We start from the raw sequence: 17,249 nt of genomic DNA, 5'->3' as shown, positions 1-17,249 counted from the left end.
TTTGGGTTGGAAGGGACCTCAAGCATCATCCAGTTCCAACTCCCTGCCATAGGCAGTGATAACTTCCACTAGACCAGGTTGCTCAAAGCCCCATCAAGCCCTAAGTTGTATGTGCTTTGTGTAACTTCAGACATCTGGTAAGAAAAGATCTGTATTTGTTATTTTAAGCGTGCCTTATCTTAAGGAATAAAGATGGGCACGACTGCATTCCATATTATTTTCTAAAATGCTGATAAATCTGAGAGTTTAGCTGACAGATAAAAGCAAACTTGCATTTGATAGAAGTAGTAGTCTTGCAACTAGTGCAATGAATGGTGGAATGCCTCCCCAGCTACAGATGGAACAGGCTCCTTCCTGCTAAGGTGAAATTTGTTTAAAAAGACAGGCCAAATAAAATCCTGCCATTTTCTCACTTCCAAAGAAGGTTTACAGATCACCCACAAATTCAGAAAAACAGCAAAAATGCAACAGTAAGCGCTTACTGACCCAGGGGATTCTGTCAAATGGGCGGCCTGCCTATGTAGGGATTGCAATGCAACTGTTTAAAATGCATAAATTCAAAAATAACAAGAAACTGTTGAGACAGGGTAAACTGCATGGACAGAAAATGAGTTAAATTGACTCTTTGTAGTACATCACCATGCCTTTTTGCATAAAAGCTTATAAGCTTTTATAGGCTTAGGGAAGAAGTTTGTAAAAGCAGATGCAGAAAGTATTTTGGTTATTTATTACTTATGGTTTATCCTAGATAATTTATGCTGATCAAATGACATGTCAGTCAAACTTAGCCAGTAAGAGCAAGTTTATGGCTACCTTGAGCTACTGAAGTGTGGTACAAAATATTTTGGCAAATCTGGCTTTGACTTGCTGTTTGACCAGGCATAAGACAGGAGATAGGAAAGATTTACTATTTTTATTGTACTGATGGGGAAATAGAAGCAGGTAAGGTGATACAACTTGCTCAAGATCACAGAGCAGGTCAGGGCAAGCATTCAGACACTGTAATGCAAGCTGATGAGAACAATGAGATTACATTAGGAATATATACTATGTATTTCAGCTATTCGTACACAAAATTTCCCACAGTTTACAGCTTACTCATTGCTCACATTAATCAGGTTGTTAGATATCACAGCTTACACATAATCTTGTGCTACCTTAGTCTTCAGTTATTGTAGTGATTCTGATTATTCATGTAAGTATTGTATTCTTAGGCAACTGATCATTGTTTTCATGCCCAGTCTGTGAATGATACTGAATATCCAACTCACATAAAAAGTCACTTTGATTTAGGGTTTGGTTTTGGGTGGTTTTTTTTATGGCTTACTGCTACAGGTTTTTTATTTCCAATCCATACACATTTTCATGCCATCATTTAATGACATTTAAATTCTTTCCTGTTCCTCACATGTTTTCATACAACAAAATTAGTTATCTACTGCAGCACCTGTTTTCTAGAATATCATATTTTACTATTAATTTTGTCTGGCCTTGTGCATTGTCAAATGTTATTACTTCAAGGTAGGAGGAAGGTGAAGTATATCCATATTCCTGTAGTTCCTGTATACACAGCAACATTCAAGGTTAGGTTGACACAGGCTGGACAGACTATAGCACTCCAGGGCACTACATCAACACGTGACTCATAGATGCTAAAAGCGGTTGGTTTGGGATTCTTTTTTTATTATTGTTTTTGTTTTTGTTTTTGTTTTGTTTAGCTGCCTAAAAACTGCAACACATCTTCCAGACACCCAGCTAAACCCATGCCCAATGAGTATCAGAGGTTGAGTATCTTTCTAGTTCTGTGAGGATGCAAATTTTTGTATATACGTATGGAAGGAAAAAACGATGCTGCAGCATATCTTGAAAGCCAAGGCCCAGGGTTTTGCCCAAGAGGCTAAACTGGCTAAAGTTAGTGTGCAATCCTAGTGTCTACACTGGGAGGATGGTGCTCTCCTGTCAACAGAAAGGAAGAAAAAGGCTACTCCTAAAGCAATTCTAAGCACTTAAACCAGGCCGTTTTTTTAATAGCCATCTGGAGAAGCATTTTTCTTGACAGTGTAACGGTGATAAGCTATTCTACTACTACAATGATAGTATTACATAGTAGTAGATATAATCAGTTATAACTACATGTGATACAAAAGATATCCAAGCTATCAGGCATTCATATAATTATGGTATCTGCAATGTTGCTGCTGTGTTTTGCTCTGTTCTTGGCAGCTCAGCTTGGCTGTACTTTGATTCATCACTTGCTGATACTCCAGCCTGGGTAAACCTACCTACCCTGCCTCTTTATGCCTGAGCTGCCCAGGAGACTAAACTGCTGGCTGGTGAGAGCCTTCAGCCAGGTGGTATGGGTGCCTCTCCCATGCCTGCTTTCTCTTCCCACCCATGATCTTTTCCAGGCATGGGCAGCACGTCTCTTGAATTTGTCTTAATTGTGCTTTCAGGATCATAGAATCACAGACTGGTTTGGGTTGGAAGGGACCTTAAAGATTATCTATTTCCAACCACCCTGTCACAGACATGGACACCTTCCACTACACCAGGTTGCTCTAAGTCCCGTCCAACCCGGCCTTGAACACTTCCGGGAATGGGACATTTTAAGCTACATAAATGACCATCTGCCATTGCTGGGATATTCAATATACATATGTATTTGCACAAAGGATGAGGATATGTGGATACAAACCACCTCCCCTCTCCCTTCTGTGGCTACAGAACAGATACTGTTATTTGAAAGAGGGCACAGATTCTTGCCCTTGTTTATCAAGGAGCTGATAATTGACTTTTCTAACCCAAAGCACAATAGCCTTTTTTCTACCAAAGTACAACTTGAATATGTTGTGGTTGCAGTTCTGTAATGACCTGGAAATTAATGCTGTCAGCCTGGAAATGGGAGCAATTTCCTTTTCAGGGGGAATGAGAACGCAGCTCCCTCCTCTCCTGGTCAAATGTTCCAGCCACTGCATGATCCTATCCAGGACCTTTTGATAAGCTTTGCTTCAGCTCAATCATTCTTGCATCCTTTGTTCACTGAGATCCAGTTTCACTAGACAGATAGTACTCCTACCCAGATTACTGGGTAATGAGGCAGGCTTGAGGAAGGAGCTGAAAGCAACTTTTACACTTTCTGGCTATATTCTTATGTAAAAGAATGCTATTGCCTTCATCTAATAAAAATCATGATGACTGGGGGAGAGGAAAGGAAAAACAAGCATTATGGGTGGTCAGCTTCGACTGAGCTTCTGAGGAGCTCATAAAGTGACTCCTGGAGTCCATTCCCATGTGTGTGACAAAGCAGCCAGGCAAACTGTGCTTTACCAGCACAAGTGACTGACTGATTCTGTACCCGATCAGCAAATAGTGAATGTGATCTGACCAGACCCTTGCCAGATTATGCAGTGTTTTCATTCAGGAGCTGAGGAATTATGCCTGGAGGACTGGATGGGTTCCAACTGGTGTGTTGGAAACTGGTGCACAGAGAATTGCTTCAGAGAATGGCAACCAGCAGTGCAACATCCACATGGCACTCACTGACTAGCGAGGGACTCTAAGATCAATGCCAGGGACTGATGTTTTCCAGCATATTCATTGCTAGCCTGGATGATGACATGGAGCGCAACTTGTGGAGAGCATTGTGGTACACAGGAGAAATTGCTGCCATGGCACACAGCAAGCTTGAGTCCAGAGGCAGCTTCCTGGGTTTCAAAACTGGACCAGTAGCAACCTCATGAAGTTCAATAAGGAGAGATGCAGAGCTCTGTTTGTGGTACAGAGCATGCCCAGACATCTCCAAAGGCTGCAAAGCAACCAGTGGAGCACCAGCTCGGACAAAAGCGATCACAAACACTGAGGTGTATGACAGGATGAACATGGGCTGCCCTAGTACAGGACCTCCAGATGATTTTGTTGAAACACCTTATTCTGAGAGGTTCAAGATGAAAGCACACCTCACCCTAGACAGATTTTGGGACTGAGACATCAGTATCGGAGAAATGCCTTTGCCTAAATATTTCATGTGATAAGACTTCCAGAATTTGCTAGGGATATTATAAAATATTAATGTTCTTATATTATACTAAGTCTAAACTATCTTTATTTACCATCAACTTCTCTAATTTTATCTGTCATAGAGTAAAAGTATCTGAATAAATACATAATGATGCATGAAAACCAGTAACTTAAAAGTTAGAAAAGTAGTTGAAATGACTACTACATGTTTAAGTAGATAATCATGCCTCAGGCCCATCCTTGCAAAACTTCTATTTTTGGATGTGAATCACTGCCTACCAAAAGCTTTACAAAAGACATTTCAAGCTTACAAGGATTTGAAGCTCAACTCCCGTTGCGTGCAGAGCCAGCTCCCAACTGGCTGGAATGGGCATGCTCCTGAACCCTGGGACACACAGTGTCTTGCATGAAAGAGAAGAGACAAACTGGTAATAGTGCTCCAAACTATATACAAAGCAACTCACAGTTCACATATGCAGGCTGAGATTTAGATGACGTGATCAGCCTCATGCTGCCTTTCTCATTGTAATCAATTACATTCTCTTGCCTGTTAGGATTAACTACTTTCATACCCAAATAACATTGTATGGAAACTTTAAAATAATTGAAAAACATGTCCTAGTCTTTTCTAATAGCCTGGAAAAGATGCAGCAAATCATTTAGAAAGTGTAACAGATTCTTGTTTAATCCACCCCTTCAGGTTTTTCAGTGCCAGCACAGACTTTGTAATGCTATAGCTTTTTGTGCAATCTTTTTACTACAAGTTTCTTATTTTCTTCACCTTAACTAATATTTAAGTATAAAACTGTACCTAAACCCATGTATGACATAAACCCCCCATCATATTTTAAAACCAGGTGCTGCAACTCAGGCAGGTTAAGAAGGTTACTACAACTTCAGACCACTGAAGCTGAAAGAGAAGTGGATTTTTTTGATAGAAAATTTTGATCTGTTTCATCTTCTTCATGTCTCTTTTAGGTCTTATCTGTCAGTCTTGTAGCCTGCAAGGTTGCAGCCAATTATATCATGATTGGATTGCTAGCGATGTCAAACTAAGTTACACAAAACCACAAAAAAAAGTTTGGTTCTTACCCTGATACGGTTTCATTAACTACAACATTGCACAATTGTATCAGCAATATCTGACCCTCAGCTATAATACTTCACTAGGATGATGTCATCTGTCACATTATGTATAGGAGCTGCTATGCAAATAAACTTGATAACAAAATGCCTTCCTTGCTTTTGAAGGTTGACTTCAGGGACTTAGTTTTTTGTGTACAGATGAAAGATCCCAGCCTAAGTGACTGAGCCTCTTCATGACAATCTCATTCTTTTAAACCCTTTGAAATTCTAGGATTTATTTTTTTATTTATTTTTATTTATAAATAGGATTAATCATCAAAAGTATGTGCTTTTGATTCCTAATAGTAATTCAGAGGGTCAATACAAGGCGACTACCAACCTTCACCTTTAGATTGTACATACATTCTTTTGGGAAGAACTGTGCAGGTCACTTCAGATCTTGCAATATTTTGCCTTCTTTTGAATGGAAGACTACAAATCATATCAGTAATAAGGCTGCAATTACATTGTGGGCCTGCTGCATTACTTTTTTCCTACTTCTATTCCCGTCCTCCCTCTCCTTACCCTCATCATTTCCACAAGCACTTAATGCTCCTCCTGCTAGGTGTAGTAGTGATACCCTGAAGGGAAGCTTTTCTGGGGGTAGTTATTTTGTGTCCTCTGTCCCATGCTAAACTTAAATGTTGCCATCAGTTTGGTTGTAGAATTTATTGTGTATTGGTGTGGAAAGATTAGTGTTTTTACAATTATTATCTAGAACTCCATTGTGATTACCTTTAAATATTTCTGATTTTAGCAAACTGTGCTATTATTCCTCCTGCTGCAGCATATTTATATTGGATCTTGTGAAATCTGACAACACCTTTTCATGTACATTGGGTTTTCATTTGCATCTTGGTCATAAAAAAGCAGAAGCTGTACTTTCCTCACCATTGTCCTATTTAATCTATTTTTTTTCTCCCCCTTCAATCATCCACCAGTCTAACGTTTGTGGCCCAAGATCTGTCTCTTAAGGTGTTGAATCTACAATTATTCCTTGTGGGTGTTGTACAATTTCTTTCCCTCTGTCAACCTCTGTTTTGTCTCTAACCAACTCAGCTGACCAGACCAGCAATCTGTCACACTAAATGTTATGTATCTTTATTTGTTTATTGTTAAAATAAGAATAGATTTTACAGTTTAGAGTTTCTCAGAACTTGCATTAGCATAAGTTTTGATAGTCTTGAGTTTCCACAGTATTTCAAAATGGACGGATGATGCAGCTGGAGAAGGAGAAAAAAAGCCTAGAGATGACTATTTGCCTAAGCTGCATGGTTAAAAAACCCCAAAACAAAACAACCACACAACTTTTTCTTACTACTGATCTTATTTCTGTTCTTCCCCCACTCCCGATTGCTTTGCAAAGTTCGTAATTCACTGCTTCCAAAGGTTCTTCAAACTTGTTCTACTGGTTTTCAGAAGCAGGCAGACTTGTTTTCCTAAGCTCTTCAGTATACCAATTGAATTTAATGCAATTTTTCACTTTGCTCCTACAAAGAATCTCGGGATGCTCCTTGAAGGGCCCTAAATCATCCCGTTGTATCCTATGGGTGTATTCAGTGTGTGCTCAACAATACTTTAATTACGGGTATACGAAACCATACAGAGCGGTGCTAAAACGAAGGTACTGTTTAGCAATCATAAAGACCTTGAGCCAACAGTTAATGGCAAAGTGCCTTATGGTGAATAATGCAGTCAGCTCTGAGGGGAGCAGATTTTAATGAAAACCCTTTCCTTTGCTCGCTGTCACGTAGCTAAAATGGACAGCTCTTCATCCCTTGTCATGGGTGGGCAGAGGCAGCTTCTGCCCTCATTTTTATCACATTAGGTCTGCATTTCCAAGGGTCTGTAGGGATCTACAACTTTTAAAGCCTGAGCGTCGCTATTGGCTGTAGTGGAGCCCTGGTGCTGTGGAAAAATGTGGAGATGTTTTATTTTTGCTAGTGTGTATTGCCAGGAGCAATGAGGGGGGTGAACCCCGTTCAAAACTGCTCATGTATTTAGTGAGGCTACGCTTCTGCTGTCGGCAGCATGAAATTCTGCCTGATACGGCACGGTTCACGATTAAATGAGGAAAGGCGCTGGTGCGGCGGAAGGGCAGAAAAGCCGAGGCCTGCGCTGGCTTAAAGGAAACACGGCCCTTAAAAGGGCTGCCGTGTCCACACCACAGCTGGGCCGGGAGGCGAGGCGGCCCGCGGCTGGTTTAACGCCCGGGCTCCTCCAGCCGCAACCTCCCTCTTCCAAGTTCCGCCGCTCCCGACCGGGGCCAGGGCAGTCTCACCACAGCACAAGGCGGGCGTGACCAACCCTGCCGTCGGCGGCCGGAGCCGCGCTACCGCCCTCTTCAGGACCGCGCCGGGACGGCCCCGCCGCCGCGGGCGCTGAAGCGGGGCAGACGGAGGCGGGACGGCCCGCGGAGGCCGGGACAAAGCCCACGGCGGTGAAGCGACTGGGGATGGTGCAGCTGCCGCCGCCCATCTCCCTCCGCCTCGGACTACTTCGCCCCAGATGTTGGGCGGCATCTGGCTCATCCGCCGCCGCACGCGCTGGAGAGGAAAGGGGGCGGGGCCGGGGAGGGGCCGGGGCGGGGCCAGGCCGGGCGGAGGGGGGTCAGGGAGGCGCCGGGGAAAGCACCGGTGCGGCTGAGCGGTGGTGGTGGTGGTGGAGGAGTAGAGGGGTGGTTGTGGGCCTGGAACGGCGGCGCTGGGCGCCCAGAGGAAGAGGAGGAGCGTGCTTGAGCCGCCGCGGGGAGAGCCCGCAAGGAGCAGCAGCCGCCGGGGCGACGCCGGAGGTGAGCGAGCGAGCAGCGGCGGAGAGGCCCCTCGCCTGGCCACGGGTCATGCCTGGTGGGGCCGGCGTTTGGGTGGGGCGGGCTGTACCTGCCGGCTGAGGTGAGCATGGGGCTGACACTGGTGCGGGGCGTTGGTAGCGGGGCGGCGGGTGCGGTTCCCGGGATCTTTGTGTGGAGCCCGGCGTGTGTGTGCGCTGGGGGTGGGGAGCGAGGACAGGGCGTGTGTGCTCCGCGCCGGGGGCACGGGAAGCAGGGGAAGGGCGGGCGGGGAGCCCGCAGCTGCTCGCCTGGCTCGGGAAGGGGATTCAGGGGGAGGCAGTGGGGCAGCCGGGGCGCTGCCGAAGTGACTTGTGAGCCGGGTGTGTGTGTCTGTGCCTCGCTGAGAGGAGCCCGAGCTCGGGGGTGAAGGCCAGCCTGGGTAAAAGGGTTGATTTTGGGGGTCGGAGCTCGGCCGGGGGAAGCGGAGCGGTGACAGGGGAGGGAGGTGCCGGCGGCGCGGGTGTTAAATCGCGACCCTGGGGCTGCCGGGCGCCCTGCTGCCGGCGAGCCCGGAACAAAGAAGTGTGCGAAGAGCCGGCGGCAGCGATCCCCTGTAAAATAAACTTCAAAAATACCCGTCAGCCGGCAGCAGAAAAATAAGGGGAAGAGAGAATTCGGTGGTGAAGCTTCGTTAGGAAGAATGCTTCTGAGATGAAGGGGTGTATTCACTTCTTCTCAGGAGAAAATGCAAGATTCCTGTGGTTTGGAATCCACTGTCATAGCTGTTTATTGCTATGGGTTTTTTATGTGCGGCTCATCGTAACTTGTCACAACAATTGTCTTTAAAACAGCTTTTTAGATTCATTTAGTAGCAAAAATTATGAGTCCTTGTTTCACGCTTTGTTGTCTGCATCTGAAATTGACTGAATTATGACTTGCATACACGGTTAAAAGTGCTGTCTTCTTTATTTCAGAGCTCTAGGGGAAGATGTTGTCTCTTCTGACATCTTGCGATTAAGATACCTGAGAACAGGTTCAGTAAGAATCCAAGTTCCTGGAGAAGACTATTACGAATGTATTGAAATGAGAAACTGTAAACGTCTTTTTTTTCCGGTTCTCTGTACTGTGTAAGGAACCTCACCCAGACGTATGAAGTCTGCAAAGCTTGCTGTCCAGACTGACCCTTTTTTAGTAAGTGGTACTTATCCGTATTTGTGAGATGTATATAGTACTCTGAAGAAAAATTGCGTTCTCTATAAAATTCCCAGAAGGAACATTTTGTTATGGACAGGTTTTTCTGGATGTATATGCAGAGAGATTAATGCCCAGAACTGAAAGACATTAGTATACACTGAAAAGTTGGCTTTCCCTCAATTTTTCCAGATGTATTGTCTCCCCTGTATACTGGGAACAAACACAACTGCGTGAACTACAGATGCAGCCATGGAGCTGTGTGAACTTCTGAGCCATGTGAGAAGCATTGCTGAGTGTTGGTATCAGACGCTGCTTCACGATGTCAGCTGAGCTGTGATGGTGTTATGTTGACTGTAATGAAGCATACAAATGGAGTGACCCCCATCCTGAGAAGAGGCTGTTAAGTTTTGTGAGAACTGATTACCCGAACCTCTGTCAAGTTGTGTGCAGAAGACTTCTTTGTGCAAGACAGATGAGTGTCTCCCTGCTCTGAGATGTTGAAGGTGTACTACTGCTGCTTATGACAAACCAAAGAGAAGAAGCTTTGTAAAATGGCTCAAACCAGCTTGCTGCAGGGAAAGCATTTTTACTGTAGGGAGTGGGTTTTCCACAAGCTTCAGCACTGTCTCCAGGAGAAAGCTAACTGCAGCAGTAGTGTTGCCAACAAGCCATCTCTTGTAGCGAATTCTGGGAATAATACTGGTGTTCTCTCTGGGAAAGGAGCTGCCTGGGGTGTATTGCTGGTAGGAGGGCCCGGGAGTGGGAAGACGGCCCTCTGTACTGAGTTACTCTGGCCAAGTTCAGCTGCAAACCTACAAAGAGGCTTACATCGTCAGGCTCTAGCCTTCCATTTCTGCAGGGCCCAAGACTCTGACACACTGTGTGTTGGAGGTTTTATTAGAGGCTTAGTTACACAGATCTGCCGCAGTGGACTGATCCAGGGATATGAGGACAAACTAAGAGATCCTGCTATTCAAAGTCTCTTGCAACCTGGGGAATGTGAGAGGAACCCTGGTGAAGCATTTAAAAGGTAAAAACTAAATAAATTTTAAAAAACCCTTATTGAAAATAAAACCCAAAGTAAAAAAAATGCTGGCTTCTGTTTAAGTCTTCCACCCAAAGAGTCTGTGGTTCAGATGGTTTAAAACATACTTGTTTCATGGTTTGTTATCTCTGTCAGAGCTTGCAGACCTACCATGGAAAAAACTAAGTTTGTCCTTATAGCTGACAAAATATTTGCTTTATAAGCAAAAGGTATTATTAAGGGTGAATTTATTTAAAGTGTTATATTAATAACCTCAATTGCAATTGTTGTTTTAGAAAGACTTTAAAGTAGTTGACCTCAGAGTGGAAGATACCTAGTTAGTAGTCTTCACATGCCGAAAGGTGGGCCAATTGTTCTTCTTAGACCTGAAACAGACCTTACAGGGCCCTTGCAAAAGCTTCGAACATCATGCTCTGTCTAAGAGGAAACTGGACTAATTGATCTCTGGGTCTGATCCAACACATCAGTTTTATGCTTGTCTAAAAATATGTGGTAGGAAACTGTCAATTAACTCCTTGTGTTACTTCTCTCAGTATGCACAGATTACATCAAATCTGCCTTGCTACTTATTTTATAAATACCCCAAAGTGTTGAGAGGATCAGACATTTATCAAGAGGGCTCACCCTGTCCCTTGGAAGGTTTGTCAGCTATCTAAGATGAATGAATTTTTCTTTTTTTTTTTTTTTTTTAATTGGTGTTCCCTAACAAACCAAAGTCTCTTGAGTGTGTCACTGGGAATTTTCATTTCTGTAAGGATACTAATATGTCTGTAAGAATGTATATCCCTAGATGGCTCAGAACAGTGTGCTGTCTTGAGTGCAGCTTTTGCAAGCATGTGTCTTATTTGGTCTTTATTCCTTTGGGTCACAATGGAGGAAAATTCAGAAAGGAGAAGGCTTGTCTCTAGCAACAGAGCTTCAACTGATTGTGTTGCCAGTATACAATTTCACTGCAATGTTAGTTAAACTAAAGTTCTTTAGTTTTGTGTAGAGATACAACTTTTTGCAGTACTTAAGGGTTTACTGGGTGGTGTTTGCAGTATAAAAAATATCCTGACTTTTTTTTTTTTCCTGACTACTAACAGTGTGTAAACAACTACTGAGGTTGAGCTGTAGTGCTTGATTACATTGCCATGGTGGTGTAAAGAGCCTTCTGGGTCTGATGGCTGTTATGTCCTTGCTCACTGAATAAACAGGATGTGTGTCTACATTGTTCTCAGTGTAGTGTCTTAAAACAAAGTCTAAACCAAGGCTAATTCTGGAGGTTTTTTGTTTGTTGCTAAGTGGAGATGCAACATGTAGCAGCTATATAGGTCCTAATTTCAGAAGTATTAAACCCTCTCAATTTCTAATGACTTAAAACTGGGTGAAATTAAGGGTCTATAAATTGAGTAGGAGCCTGGCCATCTAGCTGTAGGCAGTCTTTGAAAATCATGGAAGTGGATTAATCTGGTAAGAGCCTGTTTATGTTTAAAAGTCCATTAGAAGGAAATCTTACTAATTTGGTACAGGCAGGTTCTCTCCAAGAGCTGGAATCCTTTCTCTGTCCTAAATGTGATTTCCTTACTGTGATGAACAGGAGTTAGGTAAATGTCTTTAGACCAAAATGCAATATAGAAATATGAAAGATATTTGGGAGTCAGTCAACCTTTGAGTATTTCTTATGAACACGGGGTTTAATCATGGGTTGGTTGAGTATTTGGGTCAATATACAGCTTTCTTGATTTTTCTACTGGAAAAATAAAATATGACACAACATCTGGTGCTAGTCTTTACGTTCTCAAACTTTGCAGCAGTGACTGTGAACTCTTATTATGCTAAAACTACTTACATTGTAGCACAACAGCTTCAGTGAAGATTTTTCTTTATTTTTGGTTCTTCATGTATTCCCTTGCTGCCCACCTACCCTGATCTCCTGCTCTCAAAAGCAGCTGTGGTAGATTGTGTTCATTCTCACATTTCAGATTTGAGGGAGGTGAGGTGTTAGAGACAAGGTGCTATACTGGGAATATGAGTTTTCAGCACTGTGGCAGGGGACCAGGTGGCTGTCGACAGCAGTTCTGTGGGCTTGTTCTGCTGCCTGTATGATACAATCACTGTCCACGAACCAGAGGAACTTAGGAAATCCCTTCCCACCATCAAAAACCTCTATCATGTGTTAATTGAACTTTTTTTTAACATATATAATGCATGTGAGAAATGTTTAACAAAAATACAACTTAATATTTTTTCATGATTTCAAAGACTTAGAGCTGAATGCTTCACTATTCTTGTCTGGTGTGTTTATATATGCTTTCTGTTCAGTGAGAGCTGTTGTAATGTGAAATGAGTTCTAGGAAGACTTAACAGTCAGCTGATTGCCTTTCACATTGTGTAAAGGCACTGAAACAGCATAAAGTTCTCATCTCAATGCTCCATTGATTTTTACCTTATTTTAACTTACTCAGTAGAAGGGAAAGATCTTTCTTTAAGGACACTGTCAAATTTTTGCTCTGCTTTGCACAACTGCTCTGGGCCCAGCTTGTATTCATGGCCTAAAATGGAAAGACTTCTCTTCAAAAGTGCTGAACAAGATTACACCATTCTATTTTTGTGCTAATTGTCCTAGAAATAGTCAGAAAGAAAAACTTGCAAATGCCATGTAACATGCCAGCTTATAAACAACATAAAATTCACTAGTGAATCTTTTTCTGAAGAATGCTTTTTAAACAAGCTTTCAGCAACTGATAGTCATGGTGATACATGTGCAGGTGATGACCTGTAGAGTTAAGACTTTTCTCCTGTTTGGATGTCTTCACTTAAAAATTTCTTTTGTACTTTTAATCTTAACATGCCCTAAAAATTCTTTCAGGGGCAGGTCTTACAGATTTGAAGAGCTGCAAGGGGTGATCTGTGCAAACAGATTTAACAAGCATTTGTTGCTGCTTTGACAGCTGAGAGGGAGAGCTAATACTTCCAGCATGGCTTCTGAGGCACTTTTCTTCTCACATGTGCATTACTGGAGCAGAAAGCAATCTTAAATGTAAGGGAGAATGCTGAAGCCTCACATTCAAATTTTAGGTGAAAGTGAAGCAGAAAGCATTGAGGAAATTGCAGTGTTACAAACTCCAAAAGTAAGAAAAAAATGTGTTAAACTGGAAGAATTGTATTAAAATGGTTTATTAGGCTATTCTTCCCTATTTAAATAGAAGAGTCAAAATCCAAATAACCCAAATTTTGCAGTACTGTTGCTAGGGTTGTGAATGGGGTTGATACTGGTTTTGCTGCAGCAAGTTTATACCTCCAGCAGTTAGTAGAAGTACAGGCAGCTATTAGTTATCCAAGGCCATGAGGACATAGAGGAACTCTGGTATAAAACAAGAAATTTGTGCAAACTAGTCTGTAAAAAGACATTTACCCTTACGATTGTGGTTTACCTTTTTCAGACAAAGGAGATGCCATTAAACACCTTCAGACAGCAGAGAAAGGCACATAATTCCTGTTGTGCTGCAGTTAGAATTAGTGGTAGAAGGCAGAGCTTGTAAATTCACAGCCCAGAAAGTGGATTTTAGAGGAAGGGTAGACCTGAGTTTACCCTGCAGATTAATGGCTGTGAAAGAAGTCAACTCTGAGTTTCAAAGGCATTCACAACTAGAGCTCCTGAGCCAGTTTCAGAGAATTCAGAGATAGAACATGTCTGTTAAATAATATTATGTTTTTCAGCTTACACTAAACACCTTTAGCTTTCATTGGTCTTGTACAAACTTAAATCCCCCCAAAATGATATATTTTCACATCTCCCAGGTTGATGCAAGTGAAACTGTTTACTGTCACAACTGAAATTTCCTGCTGTCTTCTGCATGTCTTTTCAAGAAACTTCAAAGCTTGTAAGACTTCTCACATACTTATTTCTCACGTTTGGGTCAGTGATGTTCAAGTGTGATTTACTTGCAAAGTGTCCTAGAACTTTATTACTTAAGTATTTCTAATACAATTACTTTAATGTAAGATGGTCTGATCAAAGAGACTTTTACTGGGGAGAAAATGATGTTACGAATTCAGATTTCCACTTGCATTGCTGAAATTGGATCTTTATGCACGTAGCCATCCCTGGTTGGTAGGGAGCCAAAAAAAAGAACAATTTAAAAAAATAAACCTGCTGAACAAATTTCAGCATAGAACTTCATAGAATTTCTCTCAAGCTGATGTTGCATCTTCTCTACCAAAGATGAATATAGAGGAAACTATGACCCTGACAGAAAGGATACCCAAGTACAAAAAGGACACCAGATTTATTTCTTTTTCTGTGAGCACTGGTGCTGAATTCAGTGTTGTTCCTTCTGCAGGTAGTGCTCTGTAAGGCTGTACTAAGTATCTGTGATATAGTTCCTGTGTGTCTGTGTGCAGAACAGATTTGCGTTGTAATGGAATGTGACCAATGATGTTAAGTGATAGATAAAGTAAAGCAGTTTTGTAGTTCTCTAGAATATGCAGATATCTGTAGGCTTGATGTAAAAAGTGTGAGAGGTCATATAGAGTTTTATGCTGACTGTGAGTTTGAAGCAGGGGTTCATGTTGATTAGAATTGAAAGCTGCCTTCTATGAGTCATTCATTTGGACAGCGTTAAAGTACAACAGATCTTGTGCCAATAGCTGTTATCTGCGTAATGATACTGCTACCTGTTTGGAGGAAAGCTCCAAAGGATTGAGCCTCTAGTGTTTTGTGTTTGGCAGTATGATAGAAATCTCAGTAACACCACAATTCAGTGCAAAAAAAAACCTAGGATTGTCCACCACTGCTAACAAGCATTTCCTCTCCTCACTGCCCCATTCCCAGGCCAGCCCTTCAGCTGTATTTGCTTTCCATGCAACTGATTTTTTTCTTCTTCCCTTTTTCTAAAAAGAGTAGTGTATCATCAGAAAGTTGCAGACTAGGTGATTGAGAGAGCTTTTACCCTTACATAAATGGTAGGGGGCAACGAGTCTTATTTCAAGTTTGAATTGTTTGTCTGACAATGTAGAAAAATGCAAGTTTGTTTAGCAAATATTCTGTGACTGTTGTCTGCAGTACTGAAATGCCATTTTTCTTGCCATTTAGTTAACATAGATGAAGGAACAGGTTTAGAAATTGAGTTGTATGCAATAACAGATGAAGTGTGAAGAAGCTGTTCTTTTTACAACTCCTTGTATGATCTTTGAAGCCAGTAATATAATTAAAATTATCATAGATTGTGTAGGCTTCATTGAACAATAAATTAGTGAGCTTTTCACTGTTTCAGAATAGTTCATTCTTAATCACAATAACTTAAGTAAGTTTTGAAGTAATTCTGAGACGTTGAAGGCCAGGTTCTCTTTAGTTTATGCCTTTCTCTTTTTATTATTTCCCTCTTTTAACTGTTTACTGCATCGTCTTTAGCTAACAAAGTTTCAAATGAACTTTAATGGCTGAGGTAAGAGATCTAGTTAGAGGCCAGAGATTAATTAGAGTATCCTAACTTCATATGTTTAGCCTTTGATACTTTACACTACAAGCTTTGAGTTTTCCTTGCTAGTGAATTAGCCACAGTACATACTTCTGCTACTGGTTTGTTGGGTTTTGGTTTTTGGGTTTTTTTGTTTGTTTGTTTGTTTGGGGTTTTTTGTTTTTGTTGTTTTGTTTTGTTTCTTTCTTGGTGGGTTTTTGGTTTTTTTTTTAATGAAATGCATTTAGTATAAGTCTGGGTTTACCATGAGTTTAGGAGGAATTGAAATAAAAGATACACTGAGAGGCAATGCATGGGCAACGTTTATGGATGCCTGAGCTTGGACTACTGGAATCTTTGTAAGCTGCTGGGATTTCTCTCAATTTATGACACTAGTAATTAAGCATTAATCCTTTTCATAGAAAAGAAATACCTTGAATTTTCTCATCCAAGTCTGAAGTGTCTGGAAGTTATCTACATCTCCTTTCTTCTGTAAAGGGCTGCATCTCCCCCTGCTTCTGCAGTTCCACTACAGTCTTGGTAGCTGTAGCTTTGCAACGGTAACAAGGAGGATGTGAACATAGATCTTGTCAGACACCATAATTTCATAGAGCTACAGTTGGCAGAAACTAAGCCAAGGACTAACTGTATCCTGTTTCATGTGAAGAAAGATCTGAATGCATAATAATTAATTTCCAAGACCCTTTAAAGAAGAAAGTTCTTAAATTTTCAGTGTGTTTATTCATTTACCACATAATAAGTTCAAATGTGCAAGTGACTGATTTTGACCTCGAAAGAGAAGATTGGAAGGGGACCTCAGAAAATCAAGTCCACCATCACCTTTACCACGCAGAAGAAGCCAAGTCTGTTGATTAGAGATGCTTGCTTCATCCTCTTATGCTTCACAATTCTTATCGGAAAAAAAATTCCGTATGTCTAACCTGAAGTTTATTTTCTTGCTGTAATTTAAGCTTGTTACTACAGAGACTTGGAGATTAGATGCTTGCTTTCCTTTTGGATAAAGCCTTTTACTTATTTGAATAATGCTTTATTCTCTTTTGTCTCATCTTTAAATCTGACTTACTAGACTTTCCTCAGAGGTTGCACCTAAGATGTGACATTAAAAAAGTCTTTTAGCTAAATACAGTTTTCTGAATCTAAAAGGAATTTTTCCTAGCAACGCTTCAGATGTGTAAATATACAACATTGTACTTCTGTAGTTTCCCCGGATTTTGTACATTCCTACATCTTTCACTTATGCTTGACTAGAATCCTGAAGCTAGTTGGATCCTAGCCCAGAGGAGCTTGATCTGGTACAAGACTGAATTTTGCTTTTAGTAGGAACCACAGCCATTTTCAGCTAAAACCAAGCTCATTTAAGCTAACAGCAAGCTGGTGTATGTTAGGTGCTTTTTTGGTGACTTCCTGGGGTGCATTGATGGGTTGTTCAAGATCTCAGCAACTACAGCATGCCAAAGGAGAAGTGCAAGCAGTGCTCTAGTGAGGGAGGTTCTCCATGGTCTCTCCCATGTAGTCTTCTGCCTGTTTCTGCGCTCACTTCGAGATTGGGTGTTGGATTGACATTGGGTGTTGGAATGACAAGCTCTCGATTCTGCATGATTTAATGCTAGATTCATGAAAAGATTTACATTTTTCT

At 41.6% G+C, this 17,249-nt stretch overlaps 1 protein-coding gene across 3 annotated transcripts in view; it reads left to right on the top strand.

The window, feature by feature from the left end:
- The first annotated feature begins 7,783 nt into the window (after positions 1-7,783).
- ANKRD50 (ankyrin repeat domain containing 50) overlaps positions 7,784-17,249 on the top strand; it is a 42,140-nt gene continuing 32,674 nt past the window's right edge. The window contains exons 1-3 of one of the 3 annotated variants that reach the window (XM_065674315.1): positions 7,784-7,933; positions 8,887-9,103; positions 9,296-10,136. In XM_065674315.1, the coding sequence (XP_065530387.1) occupies positions 9,658-10,136 (479 nt within the window). In that variant the 5' untranslated portion in view covers positions 7,784-7,933; positions 8,887-9,103; positions 9,296-9,657. Of the gene's footprint in view, positions 8,034-8,886; positions 10,137-17,249 lie in introns of all 3 variants that reach the window. The other 2 variants (XM_065674296.1, XM_065674305.1) reach the window with 2 other exon arrangements.

This window comes from Lathamus discolor, chromosome 1, assembly GCF_037157495.1.
Source record: "Lathamus discolor isolate bLatDis1 chromosome 1, bLatDis1.hap1, whole genome shotgun sequence".
NCBI classification, from domain to species: Eukaryota; Metazoa; Chordata; class Aves; order Psittaciformes; family Psittacidae; genus Lathamus; species Lathamus discolor.
The sequence above is the reverse complement of the archived record's forward strand: the minus strand, read 5'-3'. Positions and strand labels throughout refer to the sequence as shown.